This window comes from Apteryx rowi, unplaced genomic scaffold (genome assembly GCF_003343035.1).
Source record: "Apteryx rowi isolate R43461 unplaced genomic scaffold, aptRow1 scaffold_1420, whole genome shotgun sequence".
NCBI classification, from domain to species: domain Eukaryota; kingdom Metazoa; phylum Chordata; class Aves; order Apterygiformes; family Apterygidae; genus Apteryx; species Apteryx rowi.
Window position 1 is genome coordinate 29,237 of NW_020447665.1, and position 22,185 is coordinate 51,421.

At 56.1% G+C, this 22,185-nt stretch overlaps 1 protein-coding gene across 1 annotated transcript; it reads right to left on the reverse strand.

Annotated features, from left to right (window-relative positions):
• Positions 1 to 304: 304 nt before the first annotated feature.
• On the reverse strand, positions 305 to 22,180 carry LOC112962160 (cullin-9-like; the record flags this gene model as incomplete). Its single annotated transcript, XM_026058098.1, has 36 exons — positions 305 to 626; positions 1,624 to 1,715; positions 1,939 to 2,072; positions 2,430 to 2,547; positions 3,911 to 4,021; positions 4,535 to 4,609; positions 4,833 to 4,926; positions 5,835 to 5,998; positions 6,085 to 6,249; positions 10,840 to 10,980; positions 11,289 to 11,652; positions 11,745 to 12,004; positions 12,093 to 12,295; positions 12,746 to 12,863; positions 13,054 to 13,199; positions 13,334 to 13,499; positions 13,597 to 13,819; positions 14,173 to 14,321; positions 14,702 to 14,884; positions 15,425 to 15,540; positions 15,815 to 16,000; positions 16,078 to 16,211; positions 16,413 to 16,588; positions 16,683 to 16,778; positions 17,200 to 17,305; positions 17,521 to 17,692; positions 17,778 to 17,868; positions 18,043 to 18,270; positions 18,578 to 18,683; positions 19,104 to 19,341; positions 19,488 to 19,705; positions 19,840 to 20,033; positions 20,133 to 20,340; positions 20,668 to 20,860; positions 21,103 to 21,487; positions 21,998 to 22,180. Coding segments are annotated over 36 exons (6,132 nt in total), but the record flags the coding sequence as incomplete, so codon positions are not given.
• Positions 22,181 to 22,185: the final 5 nt, after the last annotated feature.

The following is a 22,185-nucleotide window of genomic DNA, read 5'->3' on the forward strand; positions in this document are numbered from 1 at the left end:
TCACCACTGGCTGGATTAGACAGTGCCCTGACAGGACATGCACCACTGCATGGTGTGCCACTGCATGGTCCCTGTGCCCAGCCCTTGTGGACAGGACCCCAGAGGACACTAAACAATCCTTTAAACAGGTGGCAAGCAGTACGCACTCTGGAGCTGAGCTGAGATTTTCTAGTTCAATTAGATGAGTAGATCTAGGGGGAGAAAGGGGAGGAGATGCTTTTCTGAGAGGGGTGACCACAGTAACACAGCCCACGTCTCCAGCGCAATGGCTCTGCATGTTAAATCAGAGTCAGCGAGCAAGCAGTCCCCAAAGGAAATGTCTCTTCATTCTGAGAGTTCCCCCCAGTCTTTGAGAGAGATACAGAGACAAGCAAGGTCAGACAACCTGGGGTCAGGGGTCCAGGCTGGCAGGCCAGGTGACAGCCCACCTCTAGTCATAGACATCATCATCATCATCAAAGTAGGAGTCATGATCGAGGTTATCTGACTCATCGTCATACAGAAAATTGTCTTCATCAAGGTCGTCATCGTCATCATAGTCTTCCTGCCACTGCGGTTCACATTCCTCATCTTCATCCTCCTCTTCATCTGTGTCAGGGGACTCAGGTAAGATGGCATGTTTTGGCCTATTTGGGAGGAGAGCATCAGAACAGAGGCCTTGCCCATTCCCAGGCTGCAAGCAACAACCACGGTCCAGCCATGCCAACCTCACCCTCCCACCACCACCATTTCAGCATCCCCAGCCAAAGCCGTGCCTGAGGGACACAGCAGCTGTGCAGGTGCATCTCAGAGAATGTAATTAAATGGCTTTATCCACACATGCTACACAGGGCTGTGCCAGCAAGCCACCTGTGGCTGGGCCAAGAAGCTGCTGTCTGCCACTGGCTCTGGCGTCTCAGTCTCCTTGGAAAGGATTGGAAACCCTGCCCTGAAACTGAGTCTCTCTTAGCTGAGAGAATCACTTCTTCTTGCAACCCTCAGCACCTTGTTCAGCTTTTGGAAACACAGCAGCTGTCCGAGGGGATCAGTCACAGTGGAATAGCAGACACACCAGTTGTATTCCTTGGTTTAAACCATGTGTCATATAGAAATGTTTGTTTCATCTGTTCTGAACTCTTCACCTTTCAGTCATCCTGAACCCTGCTGGCTCAGTGCTCTAAGACAGAGACACAACAAACCAATCTCACCTCTCATCACTGAGTTATCTTTTAGCTGTGTCACCTCTTCCCCATTCCCTCCCTAAAATGTCATGCCCTTCTATCTCACTCCATGAATGTTTTTATTCCTGTTGCTCTCATTTAGACACCTTCTAGATCTCCAATACTCCTATGAAGAAAGGATGGGCCATTCTCTGCAGCAACCCAATAGAGCCGGAATAGAGTGACATCCATCCCTCCGTCACTGGTGGATCCAGCTTTCTTCAACCATAACCACATACTAAGCAGAGGTTTCACTGAGTTCCCTACACCCCTATGCCACTTACGCTGTTATATCAAACCCCAACACAAGATGCAAGTAACTGGCATCTGATATTAACTCTTCGGCATATCAGCGAACACAAGAGAAAACTCTGGTCACCTGTTTTTCTTCTGCTCTTACCACCTCTCCTTTAAGGAAACTCACCCTGTACAGGCAGGGACTTCAGCAGGCACATTTGAGATTTTCACCTTACTCTGACCAGGATCTGCCAAAGCCTGGAGCCCAACACGGAAATCCTGCCAGAGTGGAAGAACAGCCAGAAGAGAGACACAACATGTGATTTGGGGTACACTTTCTGCTGCAAACCCCTTCCCTGCACGGACACATGCTCACAGCACTGTGCAGCACCTCAGAGTCTGTCCTCTTAGCTGATGAAGCCCCTTTCTAGGTTTGCCAACATCAAACCCCAAGACTAAACTACAAGACAAGACAAGCTACCAACATGCACATGGACCTCACCTGTGTGGAGTGCCAGAGAATCGCAAAGAGACGCTCTTGGATCCGGTGCGCCAATTCCAAACCAGTGCTGAAGTGCTCTGCTTTCAGGAGCTGAAGAGAGGAGGCCAGATCCTGACACTGCAGCAGGGTTTCCTCTGCAATTCAAGCCAGCAAAGTCAGACTGCTCCTCACACTCATAAGAAGACACCAAGTCCCTTGACTCTGACTACAAAGCCACAGTCACAACTACTTAGGTCCCTTATGCACATATTCCCCCTCAGAAGGGAACATGTTGAAGACCCTCCTTACTGCATTAAATCCTCTGCCTGAAGAGAAATTGCTTCAGTGGACTCCCGAGCAATGACATCAAGTAGGCAGAGATGGGCCAGAAGAAATGAGCTAGCACCTGCTGGCTGCTGATGTATGTCATATTGCCTGACTACAGAGCTGCCACTTTTTGAACCAGACAGCAAGGACTGTCAGTCTCTACGTAGAGAGGCTGTGGGACTTACCCAGTAGTATCTGCAGAGTGTTGGTGTGCAGCTCTAAGCTCTCAGTCTGCTGTTCCATGATGTCCACCTTCTCCATGTCCTGGCTATAGTAGCTGTACACACAGGAGTAGGCTAACACCTGAAGCAGCACAGAGCACATTGTAAGCACCCTCCTTCAGTTTTGGAGTGGGCAAGTGAAGGAGCAGCAAGTAGCATCAAACTCTTCCAGGCTTTACTGATGATCAGTGGCTGAGAGAAGTCTGGGCTACGGTGACAGCCCAGTGAACCACTCTGCCTGCTGATGGCAATGTCAGGCCACCTAGACCTATTCTGTAGGATTGGAAACAAACATGTAGTTATTTTGTGCTGAAGTCTGAAATAAGTGATTGCTCCCAGCTCACAAGCCATCACAGGAACACAAACTGCAAATTTTTTTGTTTGCAAACTGCAGACAAGGGCAACTGACCAGCAGGTGGGAAGCCCAAACAACCAGCATGAAGAACCCACACAGAGCTGGACAGGCCAGGCTGAACTGAAGTAGCAGTGAAATGAGAGCACTGAGTCCAGAGGCAAACAGAAAGCACATGTGGTGCTATACAGGCTGCCCAAGAGCACAGGACAAACGCATTTCAATAAGTGACAACATCCTACTATTACAAATGACTCCTAAAGCCCTCCAGGCACCCAGCAGGAACACAACCACTGCTTCTATTTAAAGAAATTAGTCTAGGAATGCCACACCAGCAGCAGCAAGCAAAAGTGATGCACACCCTGGCAAATGCAGGGGCTACCATAGTGAGAAGAAAAAACAGAGTCAGACACCTTCAATCCATATTGTGTGTGTGTCTCTCCCAACATCAAGCCTGCCTGCACAATCAAGATATGTATTGCAAAGGTGCATCTTCCCACCTCCTTCTGTGTTTCAGGGGACAGCAAGACATTGCAGGCCTATCCTGGCACAGGCTTACTGCATGCGTCAAGTGGCTGCACTGCTAATCCTTCATAATGTGGCTGTCAAGGCATGCACAGGTAACTCAGTGCTCACACAACATCCAGGACTCATGAAGTGAAGGGGGGCAGGGGGGAAATCATAAAATGAGCATCAAGAGGGACTTCCTAGCTGTGACACAGAATCAGGAGAGCTTTCCAAAGGTAAGTGCCACCACTGAAGCTTTTCATGCTGTAATGGGTCAAACCCACTTTACGAAAACTGTAAGGTATATCCCTGTGCTGATTCCACAGACCTAACATGAGGTAAGCTCCAGTTTTTATTGGAGCTTACCAACTCACCCAACTGTGAGGAACATGGCAGAGACTGCCCAGCTCAGGGTGACAGCAGGGAAAGGCAGACATGGGCTCTTGTCCTCCCTGCTGCTATTTCTCCCCTCAAACTTCTTCTGTCTCACAAGGTCTTCCTAGTGGCACCCACTTGCTTTAGGAAGGCGTAAAGCACATCAATAGAATAGAGCCTAAACACCAGCTGACCTGTTATCCACTCTTACCTTCCGTGCCTGTTCCAACACTTTGCAGGTGTCAAGAACAAAGGTCAAAGTTCTAACTTCTGGCATCTCACCGATAGAAGAAACCCTGTTCCTCAGACTCATGGCAAACTCCTGTAATAACCACAGATGAAAAAATTCATTTGCAACTGTACATAGTTTAAAATACAGCACCTGCCACACAGATAATTGCTAAGCACTTTAAAGTACCACCCCAGAAGACGCAGGCAACAGGAGAGTAATTACTCTACTCAGCTACAACATCTCTAATGTGCTTCTGTTTGCGTTCTCTACTTCAATCTTTTGCAGTATCTGAGCTCTAAACAGAGTACAGTCTTTACACTCTTCACTCTTTGCAGTTGTTTCCAACTACTGCACCAGTCTGAGCAGGCAAACACCAGAAGCCAGGGCTGTGCTCAGTTTCCATAACAGAACTGGCAGAAAAAAGCAGGCCAAAAGCTTTATCTTAGGCCAGAGCAAGGGTGACATGACCAGGCATCCCCATGTGCATCTGAAGTCTGCTTATCAGCTTCAGGTGAAGTGCATTGAGACACAGCAGAAACACTGTCCTCCTCACCAGAGCTAAGGCAACAGATCTGCATCTGCAAAGAAAGGGGAAGTTCTTACCCTTGCCTGATGATGAAAGGTGCATCTCTCATTGTAATCTTGGAAACGCTTCTCCTGCCGAGCAGCTTTGCTCACCTGAAAGGAAAGGTGGAAGTAACCTGTAACAACTTCCCTCAGCTGCCAGGATCATCTGGGAGATGGCTACCACACATACAGATCTTGACACTACTGTCAATACCATAGGCAAGCGAAGCAAGTAAAATCCACAGCAAGGGGCTCAAGTGCAGATCCCTACTCTCTGTCTGAGAGGCCAGGTATATCTGAACACAAACATGAACTGCTGGGGTGCAGCACTCACCATAGCAGAGCAGTTGTAATAATCCTTATGGGTCGGCCTCCAGGGCTTGAGGCAGTGCCAGCAGAAGCCATGATTACACTTGGCACACGTCATACTGCACAGTGTTGTGGGGGGGGAAGAACAGAAACCACTCAGTCCCAACAGCCACTGGCAAACAGTTCCTCTCAATGCTCCCCTATGACACGGGGCTGGAATGCGCAGGCCCCGCCACTCCCACTCACTCAGTACTACTCACTACCCTGCATGCATTTTTAAACCTTTTGCTGGAAGCAAACAAACAAAACAAAACAAAACAACCCCCCCCCCCCCCCAGACAAACCCTGTGTGTCTGAAAATGAGCTGGGAAAACTGGCAGCACATCTCACAATACAGACCTTCCAAGCACTGAAGGGTGAACTAAGCATCCCGCAGTTTGGAGCAAGATCCACGTGAACATCTCACCTCTTCCCTCAGCAATGCAGCACTCCACTGCGCAGCCCTGGGGCCAAATGTAGCCTTCGGGCCACACAAAGCACAGCTGGGCACTAAGGGCTGAGCCTCCTCAAGACAGGAACAAATGGCAGCTCCTGAGCCCTGGCCTCAAAGCTGGAGGGTGCTAGAGGTGCCTCCCTGGCCAAGTAAACAGCTGCCACAGATCCACCCCAATTCAAAACACATGCAGATAGTTAAAAGAAATTGCTTAAAGTTACAGAAATAGATTAGCATCAAAGAAAAACACAGTGCTGAGATTCCCACTGCTCTAACCTGTTTCTCAGTGACAAGTGTGTGCTAAAAACAGTACTCCAAAACGAGTTTTGGTTCTACCACACAGCTATCAAAGGATTCAACTCTGAATGCTGGGAAACACCTTGCTTCTCCTAGGAATGCAGTAGGATCACTCATTCCTCTAGAATTATAAACTGGATCTGCTACGTCTCTCACTCAACAGCCAAAAAAAAACACGTGATGAACTATGTCTTTGCACTTTCCTGTCCCCAGTACCAAACAAGAATGGATACTCACTGCAGACAGCCCTCATTTTTCTCTATCTGAGCCTGGCAGCTTGGGCAATGCTTGGAAATGAGTTTAGCCAGATGTTTGCTTTGGGCTTCACTTGTCATTCCCTCATAGTACCCATCGTCATCCACCCACTGAGACATGTGGTTGCAGCTAGCAGGGTAATGAGCCTGAAAGAAAGAGCCAGTCAGCCACACAGAAGCAGATATGTGCCAAACCCAAGACAGCATTGCCCTGTGATTCAGCTCAGCCTCACCTCTGGGAAGCTGCAGTTGAAACAAGATATCCAGGAGCATTTGGAACAGGCTTCCCCATAACCAAGTCCATCCTTACAAAGGATCTGATCACAGCCCTGTGGGTTGGTGCACCATGTCAGGTTGGAGCAACACTCAACATAGCCTCTGAGAAGGGCTTTTTCATACTGTAACAAGAAGCCAGGGAGAAGATTTGAGGAGGAGAAGCTGTACGGTTAGACCTTTCAACTGGGGTCTAGTACCTCTGGGTCCCATATCTAATTCAACAACTGCTCACAATACAACTGCACTGAGTTAAGCTTGCTCTTTCAACCCCTTTGTGTAAAAGGTCTTTTCCTACCCCTCATTTCATATCTGGAAGTTGTTTCATAGAATCCTAGAATCACAGACAGTTGAGGTATGAAGTGACCTCTGGAGATCATCTAGCCCAACCCCCCCTGCTCAAAGCAGGGTCAACCACAGCAAATTATTCATGGCCATGTCCAGTTGGGTTTTGAGTATCTCCAAGGATGGAGACGCCACAGCTTCTCTTGGGTAACCTGCTCCAGTGTTTGATGACCCTTACAGTAAAAAAGTTTTCCTTATTTTTATACTGGATTTCTTGTATTTCAATTTGTGCCCATTGCTTCTTGCCCTTTCACTGGATATCACTGAGAAAAGTCTCACTCCATCTTCTTTAGTCCCTCCCATCACGGACTTACACACACTGGTAAGATCTCCCCTGAGCCTTCTCTTCTTCCGGCTAAACAGTCCCAGCTCTCTCAGCCTCTCCATGTATGACAGATGCTCCAAACCCTTAATCTGCTTTGTGGCCCTTCACTGGACTTGCTCCCGTACATCCAGGTATTTCTTGTACTGGGGAGCCCAAAACTAGAAATAGTGCTCCAGATGATCTTAACAGTGCTTGAGTAAAGGGGAAGAATCATCTCCCTTGACCTGCTGTTAATGCTCTTCCTAATGCAATCCAAGATGCTGGTGGCCTTCTTAGCTGCAAGGGTACATTGCTGGCTCACATTCAACTACCTGTCCTCCAGTACCCCCAGATCTTTTTCTGCAAAGCTGCTTTCCAGCAGGTTGGCTCTTGCCTATACTGGTCCATGGGGTTATTCCTCCCTAAGTGCAGGACTTTGCATTTCCTGTTCTTGAACTTCATGAGGTTCCTCTCTGTTCACTTCTCCAGGCTATTCAGGTCCCTCTGAATGGCAGCACAACCCTCTGGAGTATCAGCCACTCCTCTCAGTTTTATATTATCTGCAAGCTTGCTGAGGGTGCATTTTGTCCCATCATCCAGGTTATTAATAAAGATGTTAAACAGTATTGGTCCCAGTATACAGTCCTGGGGGATACCACTAGTAACTGGCTTCCAGCTGGACTTCGTGCTGCTGATCACTACCCTTTGAGCCTGGCAGTTTGGCCAGTTTTTGATCTACCTCACTGTGCACTTATCTAGCCTGTACTTCCTCAGTTTGAGAATGTTGAGGATCAAAGTGTCAAAAGTGTTACTAAAGTCAAGATAAACAACATCTATTGCTCTCCCCTCATCCACCAAGCCATAGAGGGCTATTGAGCCTTCTTTTTCTTTTCATTTTAAACTTCTCAGCAGACTTTTGCTCAGTTACATGAAGTGCAAAGGGGAAGGGAACTTATTTTGTCCAAGGCCTCTAGAAGCTATTGCCCAATTGCAAATTGTTCAGCGATAAGGGATTATTTTATGACTGGGGGACCCAAGAATGCAGCTTCACTGCACACAATAGCTTAGTTCTCTATGATTGGTTACTGTAGCATAAGGACTGTGCAAACATATACAAAGTGGGAGGGAGTTTAAAAAATATGCGATCTTCACAACCCTCCTGTGGCAATTTCTGCATACCTGGAGATCTGCCCTAAAGCCACCAGGCATGGAAGGTACAACACAGGTCACAACAAGCACTAGAGCGAAAAGGTGCAAGCCATGAGGACTGAAAGGCTCAGATATAAGTGTCAGGGGTTGGTTCATTCTCTCTCAGGCAACCTAAAATAGAGAGAAATTGCTGACAGGCTGCAAAGATGTCAGCCTCTGTTTTGGTAAGATGCATGGTGGCTGCAAAGTCTCACCAAAGCCACCTTATTCTTGTCATAGAGTGATGCCTGCTGTTATTCTGTTGACAGGAGATATGATCTTTTCTGCTCAGACACCAATACCAAGAGAGACAAATCAATCCGAGTCAGCAGGCAGTGCCAAATCACTTGAGCTTTCACCGCGAGTGACTGAATTTCACAACCTCTAACATCTAGTTCTTTTTTTTAAATCTTGTTTTCATGGTGAGATGAAGGAGTTTAGGCAGAGATCCACCTGCTGATAGGGACCTAGGGCTCCTATTGAAACCATAAGAGAAAGAGCCTAAAAGGAAAGGGAACAAGTGTCCAGTGAAGGTCTGGGAAGAAAACCAAAAAGTACAACCAAGAAGTTGCCTAGTTCCACGGCAACACCAACCAAGAGATCTTAGAGGAAACTTTGCATGGACTGGGGTTAATCCAGGTGGGAGCCTGTGGCAGGATTCCCAGCAAGGAATCCCTGGGTAGAAAACAGAAGACATCTGAAGAACAGGCTCACAAGGAACTTGAGGAAAGGGAATCAAAGTTGAGAGTAAACCTCAGAAACCTTGCAGAAACATCACTCTCGGGGCTTGTATTTTGTAGAAATATAAGCAGGAACAGTTTAAATTCAAAAAGTTTGATGTAAATAAATGTAATCAGGGTTATATCTGGGCTGACAGGAACCTCATTAAGGTCAGCAAAAGTAAATGCAAAGTCCTGCCTGGAGAGGGGATAACTCCATGTAATGGGACTGGCTGGGAAAGCTCTACAGAGAGGAACCAGGGGTTTCAGGGTGCAGCAAGGTGCCCCAACATCAGCAGCACGCCTTTGCAGTAGCAGCCCCAATCAGAGCCTGGGCTGTATTAGCAAGAGTACAGCCAGCAGGCAAAGGGAAGGGTTTTCTCTCAGCTATACAGCACTGTGACACCACAATTGGATTCTGGGTGTAGTTTGGGCAATACAAGACAGACGTTAACAGACTGAAGCAAATCCAGTCCACAGGCCACCAAGACAGTTGGGGCTGGAGTACAGGATGTAGGATGAAAGGCTGAGAGCTGCGTTTGTTCAGCCTGGAGAAAAGAATGCAGAGGGGGATCTTCTCACTGCCCACAACTACCTAAATGGCAGGTGCAGAGAAGAGTGAGATTGACTCTTCTCTGAGGTGCATAAGGACAGGACAAGAAGCGACATACACAAGCTGCAGCAAAGGAAATGCCAATATTATGAAGAAAAGTTTTCCTCATGACAGTGGTCAAATCCTGGGAGAGGTCCCAGAGGTTGTGGGACCACCATCCTTGTTGATGCTCAACCCTAGACTGGACACAGCCCTGATAGACATGTTCTAACTTTGTTAGATCCAGCCATGCTGCTGGCCCTGCTTTGAATGCAGGGTTGGACCAGAATCCTCCAGGGATTATTGCAGGCTAAATTATTATGTGACTCTGTATGTGTGACTCTTGTGAGGCAGGAAAGCTTCAGCAATCCCACTTGTTGAGTGGAAAAGGAAACAGATGACATGATTCAGTGAGAGCGGAGCAGCTTGTTAAAACTGGTTGCAATTACAGATGAAATGCAAGATTTTTGTGATAAAATTGTTATAGCAACAGGATATTAAATCTTGCTCTGCACTGAGTGTTATTACAGGATTTGCACAGCCAGTAAGAATTAAATGCCCAGATACATGCACTAATTCCCCAAGCATTTCTTACAGAAAACAAGATATAAGAAATACATAGAAGAAAATAATTTCTTGGAGCTTTTTTGTCCAATTTGGTTGCCAGTTTGCAGGATTAAAGGAAAATGGTAAGAAAGAAATGTTCATGGAGAACTACTGTTCATTTCTCCTACATGACTGCTCAGATAGGATCCTAATGACAGTAACAGGTTGGAAGAGGAGGAGAATATTTATGGAGCAGCAACTGCTGGTGGAGATCCACTGAACAACAGAGCAGTGAAAAAACACGAGACCCATTTTGTCCAGCAACCAACAAAAATAGTCTGTCATGCAACAGCCACAGCTCTGCTGTTAGGTGGGGAAGGGATTCAGCTCAAAATAATCACTGAAAACAGAAAGAATAGGGGGAAAAGTAGGATCTGCCCCAGCACAAGCAGCTCCTGCTGCTTCTGCTGATTGAGGACCAGGGCAAGCAGAGCTCAGGAAACTGAGTTTAAAGACATTAAAGAAACCTGCACAGCCTTAATTCTAGTAAAAATTAAGTCTGATGTAGTCACTTCTGTCATCTTCACAAAAACCTGAGCTGCTCAGTGCCAGAAACTCATGGAAGAGAAAGCACACTGGGGTAAAATGAAATCGCTCAAACACTTTCTCTTCATTTGAGCTAGGTTTTACAATTGCTTCAACACACCAACGCACAATACTTATCATGAGCTGCTCTGCTACCACAGGTCTCATTTGGTCCCCAAATAAGAATGTGTCTGAGGCACTGCTTGCTGGAGAGACATTTAGATACAATACCACGGTGCTCTTTTGCTGATGTTATGCTTTCTTGAATATCTGGTATTGACAATAGCCAGAGACAGAAGATACTGCTGGGCAGATGCCTGGTCTGCCCCAACTCTTACACTGCCAGTTTTAGCAATGGGAAGGGAAAAAGCAGCAAGAATACCTGCTAGTGCTGACCAAAACAAAACCCACCAAGCAACCACCTCTCACACTTCACCTTGGCTATGACCTCCTCAGAAGAAATGATGGAACGGATGAAGGCTGCAGTCGGCTGTGCGCAACACTCAGAAATGGGACAGGTGCATTTGAGGACCATGTTTTGCTCAATACGAGTTGTGAGATACTCACTCCAACAGGGCTGTGAAGGCAGAAGAGGCTAGATCAGAGCTAAACAGGAGCTACACCACCTGGGCCACCTGAAGAAAAAATCCCAGCCCTAGGAGCCCATCCCTCCAAACACAAAACCACCACAAACCACCATTAAGTACTCAAAAGCACAACAGTGGAAACAGACTGAACAGGGGCTGAAAGGCCTTCAGAACTGAGGAAGCTGAAAAGAGAATGAAAAAGCCCTATAAAAATCATCTGATAATAGTTTCAGAAAAAAAGTCCAAACCTAGCCCTTCCCTTCCAAGTTACAGGAGCCAAAGACCCCAGGACCTTCACCTTGCAGCAGTAGTGCATGCAGCAGAGGGTTGGTGGGCTCTCAGTGGGACACAGCTGGTTCATGCACACTGGGCAGTGCGTTCCTGGGCTTGGGGGGTGCCAAGTGTCCTGCACTTGCAGCCCGGAGGAGATTAGCAATGTCTCACAGTCCTCCATGTAGCGCTGGATCAGGAAATCCACATTCCACCTGCAGTGCATGAGAAGGTGCTGCGCAGTGTCACTTGGGATGCTCAGGGTATCCTGGACTTGCTGTACTGTCTGGTTCATGAGCAGCTTCGCCTCCTCTGGACTAAGTGTGTGCCCCATTGGCACATGCAGCGTCGCTAAGAGAAACTCCTCCGAGCTGTCTACACCAGAATCCAACCTGACACAGAGAAATGTGCTACTTCTCTAGAGTGGAAATGCCATGATCCCAGCCCTGCACATCCCTCCAGACCCAGTGACATGCATCCCTACCGACACAGGCAGCCTATGCTGTCCTCATCCAGAGGTGCCTCTGATGCCATGCTCTGGAAAACCATCTGTGCCTGGCCCCCAAGAGGTGTTGTTGGTTCAGCCAAGACATACTCTAGGACCTGGGGCCTCCCCTCCTGGCGCCGGAGATAGCCCAGGTTCAGCAGGTGCAGGACACAGGACAGCACGTCCACGCTGTGGCAGCAGAAGCTCAGGAACTGCAACCCTGGTCCAAACTTGCCCTTCCCACAGGYGTCRATCACCTATGGCAGTGGGGGACCCTGCATTACACTGTGGCACGACACCTGGGTGGCCTCTCTCTGCCTCCCCCCATGCCTTTGCCCTCCATACCCTGAACACCAAGTTGTCAATGTGGAGCTGCTTCTCTGCCTTGAGGATGCGGGTGATGARGCAGCAGAGAACGTTCCTCTTCCTCTCCAAGGCACTGCCATCAGCCATCTCTGCCCTCAGGTATGGCTGCTGGGGCAGCAGCCGCAGGCACCGGCCAGAGGCCTGAGCCAGAGCTGCTCGGTTCAGCCGCAGAGTACCTGGAGCTAGCACCCGGCCCAGGGTCAGCCGAGCCCTGAGCTGGGCCCCAAAGAAACCCCAAAACACGCATGTGGCCAGTGCACCTGACCCCGGGACTCCCCYGGACCTTCCACTACTACTGCCACATGCATCACCCCGGTCCCTGTCCCCATGTACAGCTCTGAGCCCCAGCCRCACACACAGCCTCCAGCCCTGATCCCTCATCGACCTGAACCCCAACYGTGCACGTGGGCCCAAGCCCCAAAACTCATCCCCAAGCAGGGCCCCGAGCTACAGCCTCACACGCAGACCCAAGCCCTGAGCCCTAGTCCCATGCATGACYCCAAGCACTGGCACAGACAGGCCCACCCCAGCCCTCCACAAATGCCATACATCCTACCCCAGCACTGGCTGAGGGCTCTGCCCTTCCAGGCACCCACACCACCACCCTGGGGGTGCCCCAGCCCCACACTCACCTCCCTGTGTGCAGCTCTGCACCAGGACGCCCTCGCTGTGGGTCAGCGGTGTCAGTGCATGGTGCACCAGGTCAACAGGGAGCCCTGTGGCCTGCAGCAGGGCATCCACAGCCACCTCCTGGCAGGAGGGGACATGGGAGGGCAATGGCCAGCCACAAACACCACCTGCCACACCAGCCGCAAGCCCCACCCAACAAGGGCAGCCTGGCACCAAACACTGCTGGAGACCCCACCAGCAGGCAGGGCACAGCCCTACTACACCCCACCACCAGCTCCAATCCTCACCTCACCATGGCCCCCACTCCTACCTCCACACTGTTGAAGTGCAGCAGAACATACATCTGCAGTGTGGACACGTGCAGGATGCAGTCTCCAAACTGCAGCTCAGCATGGCCCAGCCACGTCCACTGCAACCGCCGAGGCTTTGTGCACTCCCAGCCCAGCTGACTCTGGCCTGCCAGAGATGGCATCAGAGCAGCAGCCGGGGTGCTCACGGCATACCCCAGGGCTCCGGCCACCTCTGCCCGAACTGCTACGGAGGGCCTGGGCCCCGGCGAGACCCCACGCTCCCAGAGCCCAAACACTCACTCTGCCTCCAGAAGTCAGCAAACTTGGCCAGGGGGGAGCTGAGGGATGCCGAGAAAAACCTCCCAGGCTCATCCATGTAGCAGAACGGGGAAATGGGCCAGCAGCGCGGGGACAGCACCAGCACCTTCACCTCTGGCGCCTCCGCCAGGGATGCCTCCCCCAGCGCCTGGCACAAAGGCACGAGGGGGGCTCAGGACAAGGCCTAGGACCTCCACAAGGAGCACAGGAGGGCCCCGGCCTCCCTGACCCACTGGGCCGCTCACCTCGGCCTCGGGACTCTCCAGGCCCGTGTCCAGCTCCAGCAGCTGCTTGTCCTGCTCCTGCAGCTGGAAGAGGTAAAACTGCTGCTGGAGCTCCTCCGACTCAGCCAAGTTGCTCAGCATCTGTTGGGGGAAGCGACTGGGGAAGCACAACCCAAGCTGCTCCACGACGGCCGCTTCCAGCCACGAGGGCCCCTGCGCCAGGAGCCGGTCCCCCAGGTAGTACCTGCCACAGCCGCCAACATCAGGACAGGGGCCAGCCCGAGCCCTGCTCCAGCCCCACGGCCCTCAGTCACCCGCCACGAGCCAGCCCTGGCCTGTCCTCCCACCAAGGCGCGTGGACCCAGCAGCACCATTCTCCCTGCTCCCCGTCTCCAACAGCGAACGTAGGCTCCACAGGCCAGCAGAGCCCACAGACTCTTACAGCCTTTCCCTCTCCAACCCAGAGCCGTGCAAAGGGGGAGCACTGCTGCCATACCAGGGCCAGCCTGAGCCATGGCCTCGACACCACCTGCGCCTCCTCTGTCACGCCACACCATGCCAGGCCCTCAAGTCACACGGAGACACGGCACCCCTCACCGGTAGAAGTGCTCAAAGGTATGGGCGAGCTCCAGGCCACAGAAGACGACAAAGGGCTCCAGGATCTGCTGCAGCRGCCCCGTGCTGCCCACGACCCCATGCAGCTCCTGCATCTGCCTGTCGAGGTAGCGGGCAAACTGCTCACTCACCTGCAGAGGGACAGGGCTGGCTGTGGAGGGGGCTCACCAGGGCACAGCAGGGGCAACACCCCTGTGCTCCTGCAGGGAGCAGGCAGGGAGCCCTGAGGCCCTCACACAGGGACCGAGGGAGTCTCCAACACCAGCCCCAGGCAGGGACCATCCCAGGAACGGGCCAAGGCAGCAATAAACATGCAGGCAAGCTCAGGCAGCGTCAAGGGCTGCAGTGGGGCTCCACGGCCCAGGATGGCACGCTGCGGCAGGGAGCACAGTGGTTGCCCAGAGCGCACCCCAAGGCTGCGGGCTAGAACAGCTGCTGCAGCCTGCACCCAGCCCAGCAACGGGAGGGTCCCCAGGCTGGCACCTCACGCTCCGACCCTCCTCAGACTCACGTGCAGGGCAGTCAGGAAGGAAAGCTGCAGCAAGGCCCCTGCAAAGCCCTGTGCCAGGGCCAGCGCAAAGGCAGCCTGCTGCCCAAAGAGCTCCGCCGTGGCGCTGCGCAGGCACTGGTACAGCCTGCAGTATCTCTCCACGACGTCCGGCGCCTGCCATGCTGCCTCGAGGAACCGCTGCACCTGCAGAGCATGGTGTGAGAGGGGTGAACCTGGAGCAGGGCCATCTCCACGGCCTGTATGACTGCCCGCAGCCCCAGCCCTCACTCTGCCCACACCAACCATGCAAGGCTCCAGCCGGCCTGGCTGCAGCCTTGCTACAAATCCTGGTTGTGCCATGGGCTACTGAGAGCTTGCGGAGGGGAGGGGCAGGAGCACAGCTCTGAGAGCTGAGCCAGGGCTGTGCATAGCAGGACAGAGAAATGCAGCTGCAGCCCAGCAAGAAATAAGCAGCCACCTACCGTCCCAGCCTCCAGAATCGCCCCAACTGCGGGGCCAGGCTGAGGGCTGGGAACTGCCAGGAGAGTCAAACCTAGTACAAACGGAGGGATCCCAAACTGGAAGGGTGACAGGACTGACTGCCCCCACACTCCTCCAGCCCCCACAGCAGCCAGGGACAGCGCAGGGCCCTCCCTGTGTGCCCAGGGCCCCTGCCAAGCCCTGCTCCTCTCCCTGCCTGCCCTGCGCCCGGTGCAGGCTCCCAGGTGCCCCTCCTAGCCCTACCTGCTGCTGCACCACACCACGCCAGCACTGCGAGATGCCCCACAGGCCACTCGGCTTCTTCGCTGCCACCTTTGCAGCCCCAGCTGGCACCTCCTTGTTCTTCCCGTCCTTCCCACCTGCCAGGGGACAAGCCCAGGGGTGAGCGGGGCTCCACAGGCAGGCCCTGCACACTGACCGCCAGCAGCCTCCCCCTCTCCCTGCAAGGGCATGGGGAATGGGAGGCACAGCCACTGGGGGGTATGGCCACACGCCACCCCCAGCTCCGGACCGCTGGCATATGCTGCCTCCCCTGCCTCAGGAGCTTCCCGGGGCTGCCCCACAAGTGCAGCCAGGCCTGGCGGTCTCGACCATGGCCCCCCTGGCCCCACAGGAGGGAAGCCCCTTGCTCACCAGCTCTGCCAGGGGCTCTCGCCTCCTCCAGCTCTGCGCCGCTGGGGTCCACGTGCACCAGGAGCTGGGTCAGGCGCCGCACGCGGGAGCTGAAGACAGCATTGCAGCTCATGGCACGCCGGGGCAGCTCCACACTCTCCAGGTACTTGCTCAACAGCCATGCCAGGGGGCTGATGCCACTGGGGTCTGCAAGGCCAGAGACTCGGAGTGGGATGCCTTGGGCTGGCGCTTGGCAGGGAGGGGCCCGGGCGAGCGCAGGGTACCTGGGCTGGTGATACTCTGCACCAAGGGGTTCACCAAGGCCTCCCAGTACGTCCTGCCCAGGGCCTGGGCCGCCTCGTCATCGGGAAGGAAGCGGTCGGCAAAGGCCTGCTCATGCTGCAGGGCCCGGTTCAGCCTGCAACAGGGACCGGGCAGGGCACAGCGTGGCCAGGCACCTGGGGACTGCCAGTGCGGACCTCCGCCAAGGAGGCGGGGCACACTGCTCGCTTCCTGCCCTGCCCTGCGCCAGCCAGGACGACTCCCTGGGACTGCCAGTGCCATCCCCCCAGCCCTCAGCACACCAGGCACAGGGCAGGGCTGCCAGGAGAGACCTCACCTGCCAAAGAGATGCAGCAGGCGCTCCCGGTCCTGGCAAATCTCCTGGCACCATGCATGAGCCCTGGCAGTGCAGAAGAGGAACGTCCGCCGACATAGCTGCTCCTTGAAGACGGGCCAGAAAGTGGGCTTGGGACCCAGCACCTCGATGCCACGCACACGCGTGTCAATGCCGCCCTGGGGGAGAGCACAACCCTCAGCTCCTCACATGTGGCCCTGCGGGGTGCCCCAAGGCCAGCCCCACACAGCTGGCTCCCCCCCACTTCCCTACCTGCTGGCACCGCTTCACGCGGATCTGGATGATGGGCCAGAAGCGGGTCATGTTCTCCAGCAGGATCACTCTGCTGTCTGAGGGCAGGATGGTCACCTGCAGGCAGACAGCAAGCCCTCAGCACGCCCGGCAGCCAGCGCAAGCCGCGTGCACACTCCCCCGCCCACCCTCCACGCAAGGCCACAGCCTCTGTCACCCCCACTGGCCCTGGCACTCTGCACAGCCACAGGGCACCCCCACACACAGCTCTGCACTCTTGGCTCTCAGCCCCAGCACACCCGACTGCTGCAGACTGCGACACAGGGCTCCTCGCAGCCACGTCCCAAAGCACCTTCAGCCTCCAACCAGCAGAAGGCTCCCCCAGCACAGCTCCTGCCATCCCAGCCTCTGGGCGAGGCGCCCCGATAGCCGTTCACCTCCCAGCACCCCGGTGGGAGACCCTCGCAGGGCGCAGCAGGCTCCCAGCCAGCAGCTCCCACGGAGCAGCCACGGCCCAAGGAGCACAAGCCATACTCACCGCATTGAGCACAGTGTTGATGTTAGCAGGGCTGTCTCCTCCCAGCACCACCACACGGGCTGGCATGTAACTGGAGTCCTCGCTGGCCACCAGCATGCTCATCTCCCTGCAGTGGGGCAGCTGCATCACTGCCAGGCGCAGCCCATCAGCCCTGCCCCTACAGCCCCTCACCCCCACGCCCTGGCTCCTGCTGGCCCCACGGGCCACTCCCCATGTCCAGCACCCCTCATCGCCACTGCGGCAGGGCTCACGCAGGACCCCCATGCAGCCTCTGGCCTTCCCTGCCCCAGGGTGCCCCCAGCCCTCCAAGCCCAGCCCCACCTGATCACCACGCCACACTGCATGTAGACAGTGATGGAGTGGGAGCCAGTGCTGCCGTTCGACTCCCAGTAGGTCTTGGGGTTCCTGTCCGTGAGCTTGCTGGCGCGGTGCGGATTGGAGGAGACCTGAACCTTCTCCCAACACTTGTCCTCCTTCACCTCCACGCTGGAGCCTGGGGGGAGAGGCCACAGAGCCTCCAGCTGCCAGACCATCACGGACCAGGTGCAGGGGACCCCTCTCCCACTCCCCACACTCACCTCGGCACAGGTTGCGCAGAAAGACATCGAAAAAGGGGATGCTGATGGGCTGGTGGCTCCGGCGGTGCTCCTCAATCTGCCCCAGCACCAGCTGGGCGACAGGGGACAGGCCATTACTGGGGACCCAAGGCCCTCCTCCCCTTGCCTGCTGCAGGGCAGTGGCAGGCAGGGGCAGGCGGCTGCCCCTCTGTGCCCGGGACGGCCAGATGGCCCCAAGCCCCAGCCCCCCAGCACAGCCAGGCCTCCCCGCTCTCCCCAGGCCCACCTGGATGCAGCCAGCCAAGATGCTGGTCGTCAGCTTCCTGTAGAGGCTGGCGTACTTCTCGCAGTCGCTCACCAGGTCACGCAGGGCTGGCGCCAAGGGCAGAGCCGCACTGTGCTTGTCCAGGGCTTTGCCCAAAGCCTCGTGGGTGCCCACGCGGCACATCACCACCGCGCAGTCCTTGCTGGCAGTGGCCAGGCGGTGCAGGAAGCGAACGACCTCTTGTACCACCTGCTGAGGAAGGGGCTGTGAGCGGCTGGGCTGGCGCCAGGAACCCGCAAGGACCCAGCAGTGCTGTGCTGCAGCGCTTCATCCCCTCTGCCCCCGACACCACAACAGCACCTGCGAGAGCCAAGTCAGGCACAACACCGGCCACCCAGCCAGAGGGACGCAGCCACGGCCACAACAGCCACCTCCCACCTCTCCCAGTGGGTCTGCCACGGCAAGGCAGGGGCTGATGCAGGCAGACAGACAGCCCCAGTCCACTGCACAGCCAGCAAAGCCCTCCCTGCCTGCTGGGAGCCCAGGGCCCCCTCACCTCCTGATCATTGCTGTGGGCGCTCATGGAGGACAAACAGGGTTCAACACACTCGTGCCAGGGCAGCAGGTCCTCCCGGTAACCGTCCAGAAACTTGTGCAGGATCCTAAGTGAGGGAGGAGGTCCACTAAGGCTGCAGTGCACAGACTGCATGCCAGAGGCGGACCCATTTCCCTCCTCCACCTAGAAGGCTTGCACCCCACAGGGGCTGGGAGCCAGGGCTCCCTCAGGCACCCACGACACCCCACCAGCACTCACATGCATGCTGCGGTGCCCACAAATGTCCCTGCCAGCATCCACACACATGCCCCGGCGCCCCCACCTGCCCCTGCACCCCAATCACCACTCGCACTTGTGCTGCAGTGCCCCAGGCCACCATCGGTGCCCCACGACATCCTCACTGGCACCCACAAACATGCCCCTGGCATCGCTGCACACCCCCCAAAACCCCCACCAGCACGTGCTGCAGAGCCCCCGGACTCCCAGGACATCCTCACCGGCCATGCAGAGCCACCTCCAGACCCACCTGAGGACGCTCAGGCTTGCAGCCTTCTCTGCCCCTAGCAGCTTGAAGCTGCGCAGCAGCAGCACGAAGCACTCGCGGTCCTGCAGCAGCTGGGCCGCCTCGCCAGAGGGGATGGTGCCCTTGCCGCAGAGGTGCCGCTCCAGGGCCACCACCGCCTCCCTGGAGAGACCGCCCTCCCACAGGCTGCCCACCAGCGTCCGCACGTCCACGTCCCCCAGGTCCAGCGGGGCCTCGGCACCTGCCACGGCAGGGACAACACGTGGGGCCAGCCCCAGCGCTCGCTGCGGAGGTGCTGGCAGGGCCCTTTCCCCAGGCAGCACCACCAGCCCTGCCCTCTGCACCTGCAGCGCCACGGCACGGCCAGCGGCGCAGGTCACACGGTACCTGCCATCTCCAGGCTCACGGGCACCTCGTGCTCCACCAGGCGGTGGATCACGCTCAGGGCTAGCGTCTTGTTGGGGCAGCCTGTGCTCTGCCCGTCCCACCAGCAGCTCCGCAGCACCGCGGGGAGATCACAGCTCACCAGCTGCTCCGCCAGGCCCCGGTGGCTGTCGATCAGCATGTTCACCACCAGCAAGCCGTTCCGCACACCCGAGGAGCCCCTGGGGAGACAGAGTGATGTCAGCACCTTCCTCCTCGTGCGCGAAGCCTCCCCTGCACCCAGGAGCTGCCTGCCTTCCCCGCTCAGCCACCCCCGCACCTCCAGCACCAGCCTCCGGCCTCACTCTGCCCCTACCCTGCAACCCTCTGCATGGTGCTCATGGCAGCAGGGATGGCGCTCAGCAGGCTCGCTGAGCCCTCGCTGGAGGCAGAGCCGATGCTGGCAAAGATCTCCCGCATCATCTGCGCGTCGGCATGGTTCAGGGGCGAGGGCTTCCCACTGGCACCTCCCGCCTCGCCGCTCCCAGCTCCCACCAACACCTTCAGGGCCTGCAAGGCAACCAGCACGTCACAAGGGCAGTGGGCAGCACCCAGGGCAAGCCTCTGCCCTGGCCCTCCCGCCCACGACAGCCCCTCCATCGCACTCACCGCCAGGCCGGCCTGCTGCACCACGGTGGAGGCAGCGTGCTGCTGCATGCAGGCCAGCACAGCCCGCACACCACCTTCCGTGGCGAACGGCACGCGCCAGTCATACTTGACCATGAGCACGGCGAGCAGCCGCAGCGTCAGCACCACCAGCGCCTTCTCCGCCACCTCGGTGCTCAGCAGCTCCACTGCCATCTTCACCACCTTCTCCCTGCACGGGGAAGGGCACCTCAGCAGGGGCCTCCGGCACTGCCACGGGCACCCCAGGCCCTGCCAGCTACCTCCTCCCTGCCCGTGCGCCTCTACCACACTTAGGTCAGCCCCAGGAAGGAACCTGGCTGGGCCACACAGACGCGGCATCCACCTCCCTTGTTGGCGCCCATGCTGCGACATACCTGCCTTCACACCTCCGCTTCCACCTCCCCACGCTCCCAACTCTGCCACTGGTCCCCTCCCTGGGGACACAGCCCCTCTCCAGCCAGCAGGAGGAGCCTGCCAGCCCCGGCCGGGCACCACCCCCACAGTTCACGCCACACACCTGGTCCCCAGCCCACCCTGGGCTTTGCCAACTTGCCGCTCAAGCCCAGCCTCCTCCTCCAGGATCTTCAGGATGTGCTTGAGCCCCGCTAAGCGCAGGCCCACCTCGGAGCTGCTCCTCTGCATCACATCCACCACATCCACAATCTTCACCAGCGAGCCCCTCTTGCTGGCCCCCTTGGAGATGCCAAACACTGGGAGGCGGGTGAGAGGCAGAGACGCAGGCGTCAGCGCAGCAGCGACACCGCCAGTGCCTGCCACCACCCCCAGCCCCAGGTCCCACAGGCCTGCCCCTCCCCAGGCCACCTCCGGGTGACCGGCCTCCAGCACCCAGCCCACAGCCCCCCTCCACTGGGGCAATGGAGCCACCTGGCAGACAGGGCGCTCCAGCACCACGTGTGCCCCAGGGCCAGCCCAGCCTGCAGCAGGCGCTTACATTTGCTTTGCTCCTCCGTCACCTCTGGGAAAAGCAGCCCTTCCCTCTGGAGGAGCTCGCTGAACAGCTGGGAATCTGACTTCTCCACTGTGGCAGGGGCGCGAGGTGGCAGCACCACTGCAGGAAGGTCTTCCTCTGCCGCCTCGGCCACCACAGCTTCAGGACTGCTGTTCCTGCAGCCGGCATCCTCCGAGGACACCACGGTGCTCCCCCCGCCATCCTGCTCAGCCCCCCTGCCGAGGAAGTACTTGGCATAGACGTGGGAGCCACGGAGGTCGCTCAGAGTGCTGCCCTGGCACCGCTTCTCCAACACCTGCAGCACTTTCTGGGCCAGCTCCACAGACACCGACAGCTGGATCAGGCCTTCTTCATCCAGCTCCGACAGCTGGGCACATGGGAACAAGTTAACCCTCATGGACCCACTGCGGACCCCACACCCGCTGCAATGGCCAGGGCCAAACCAGATGGCAAGGCTGCACAAGCTGGACACAAAAGGACCCTTCCCCAGCCCCAACCTCCCCCAGTCCCAGCCCCAACACAACTAGCACCAGCCCAGCCCTTCCGCCTGCACTCACCACCCAACAGCCACCAGCAGAATCGCCCCATGGTTCCCCCTCGCGTGCCCCAACCTCGCTGGACACTGCCATTTCTCTGGTGTTGGCAGAGACAGAGACTATGTTTCCTCTCCTCTGTCCTTACCCCTTTGCTGTGCCCATCTCTCCATGCTTTGGGCATCCCCCACTCGCTTTCCTAGTTCAGGCCCATTTCCCCCCTGCTCGCGGTCTGCCTGCACAGCACACGCCTGCAGACTCCTGCTCGCATCCCCGTCACTTCCCTAACACCCTCCCTTGCTCCTTCCCTCCCGTCTCCCCGCTCTGCGGTCTCTGTCCCGTACCTGCTCTGCCTGCTCTTGCTGGACGAGGCGGGTGAGCTCATCCTGCTCCCGCACTTCCAGCTTCCTCACAAAGAAGAGCAGCTCCCACCACTCGGCACGGCTCAGGGTCTCTGCGGGGTCACTTGGCTGCTCGCCGAGGTAAGGCAGGGAGTAGAGTCCCCCAGAGGGCTTGGAGAAGAGTGGCTGCG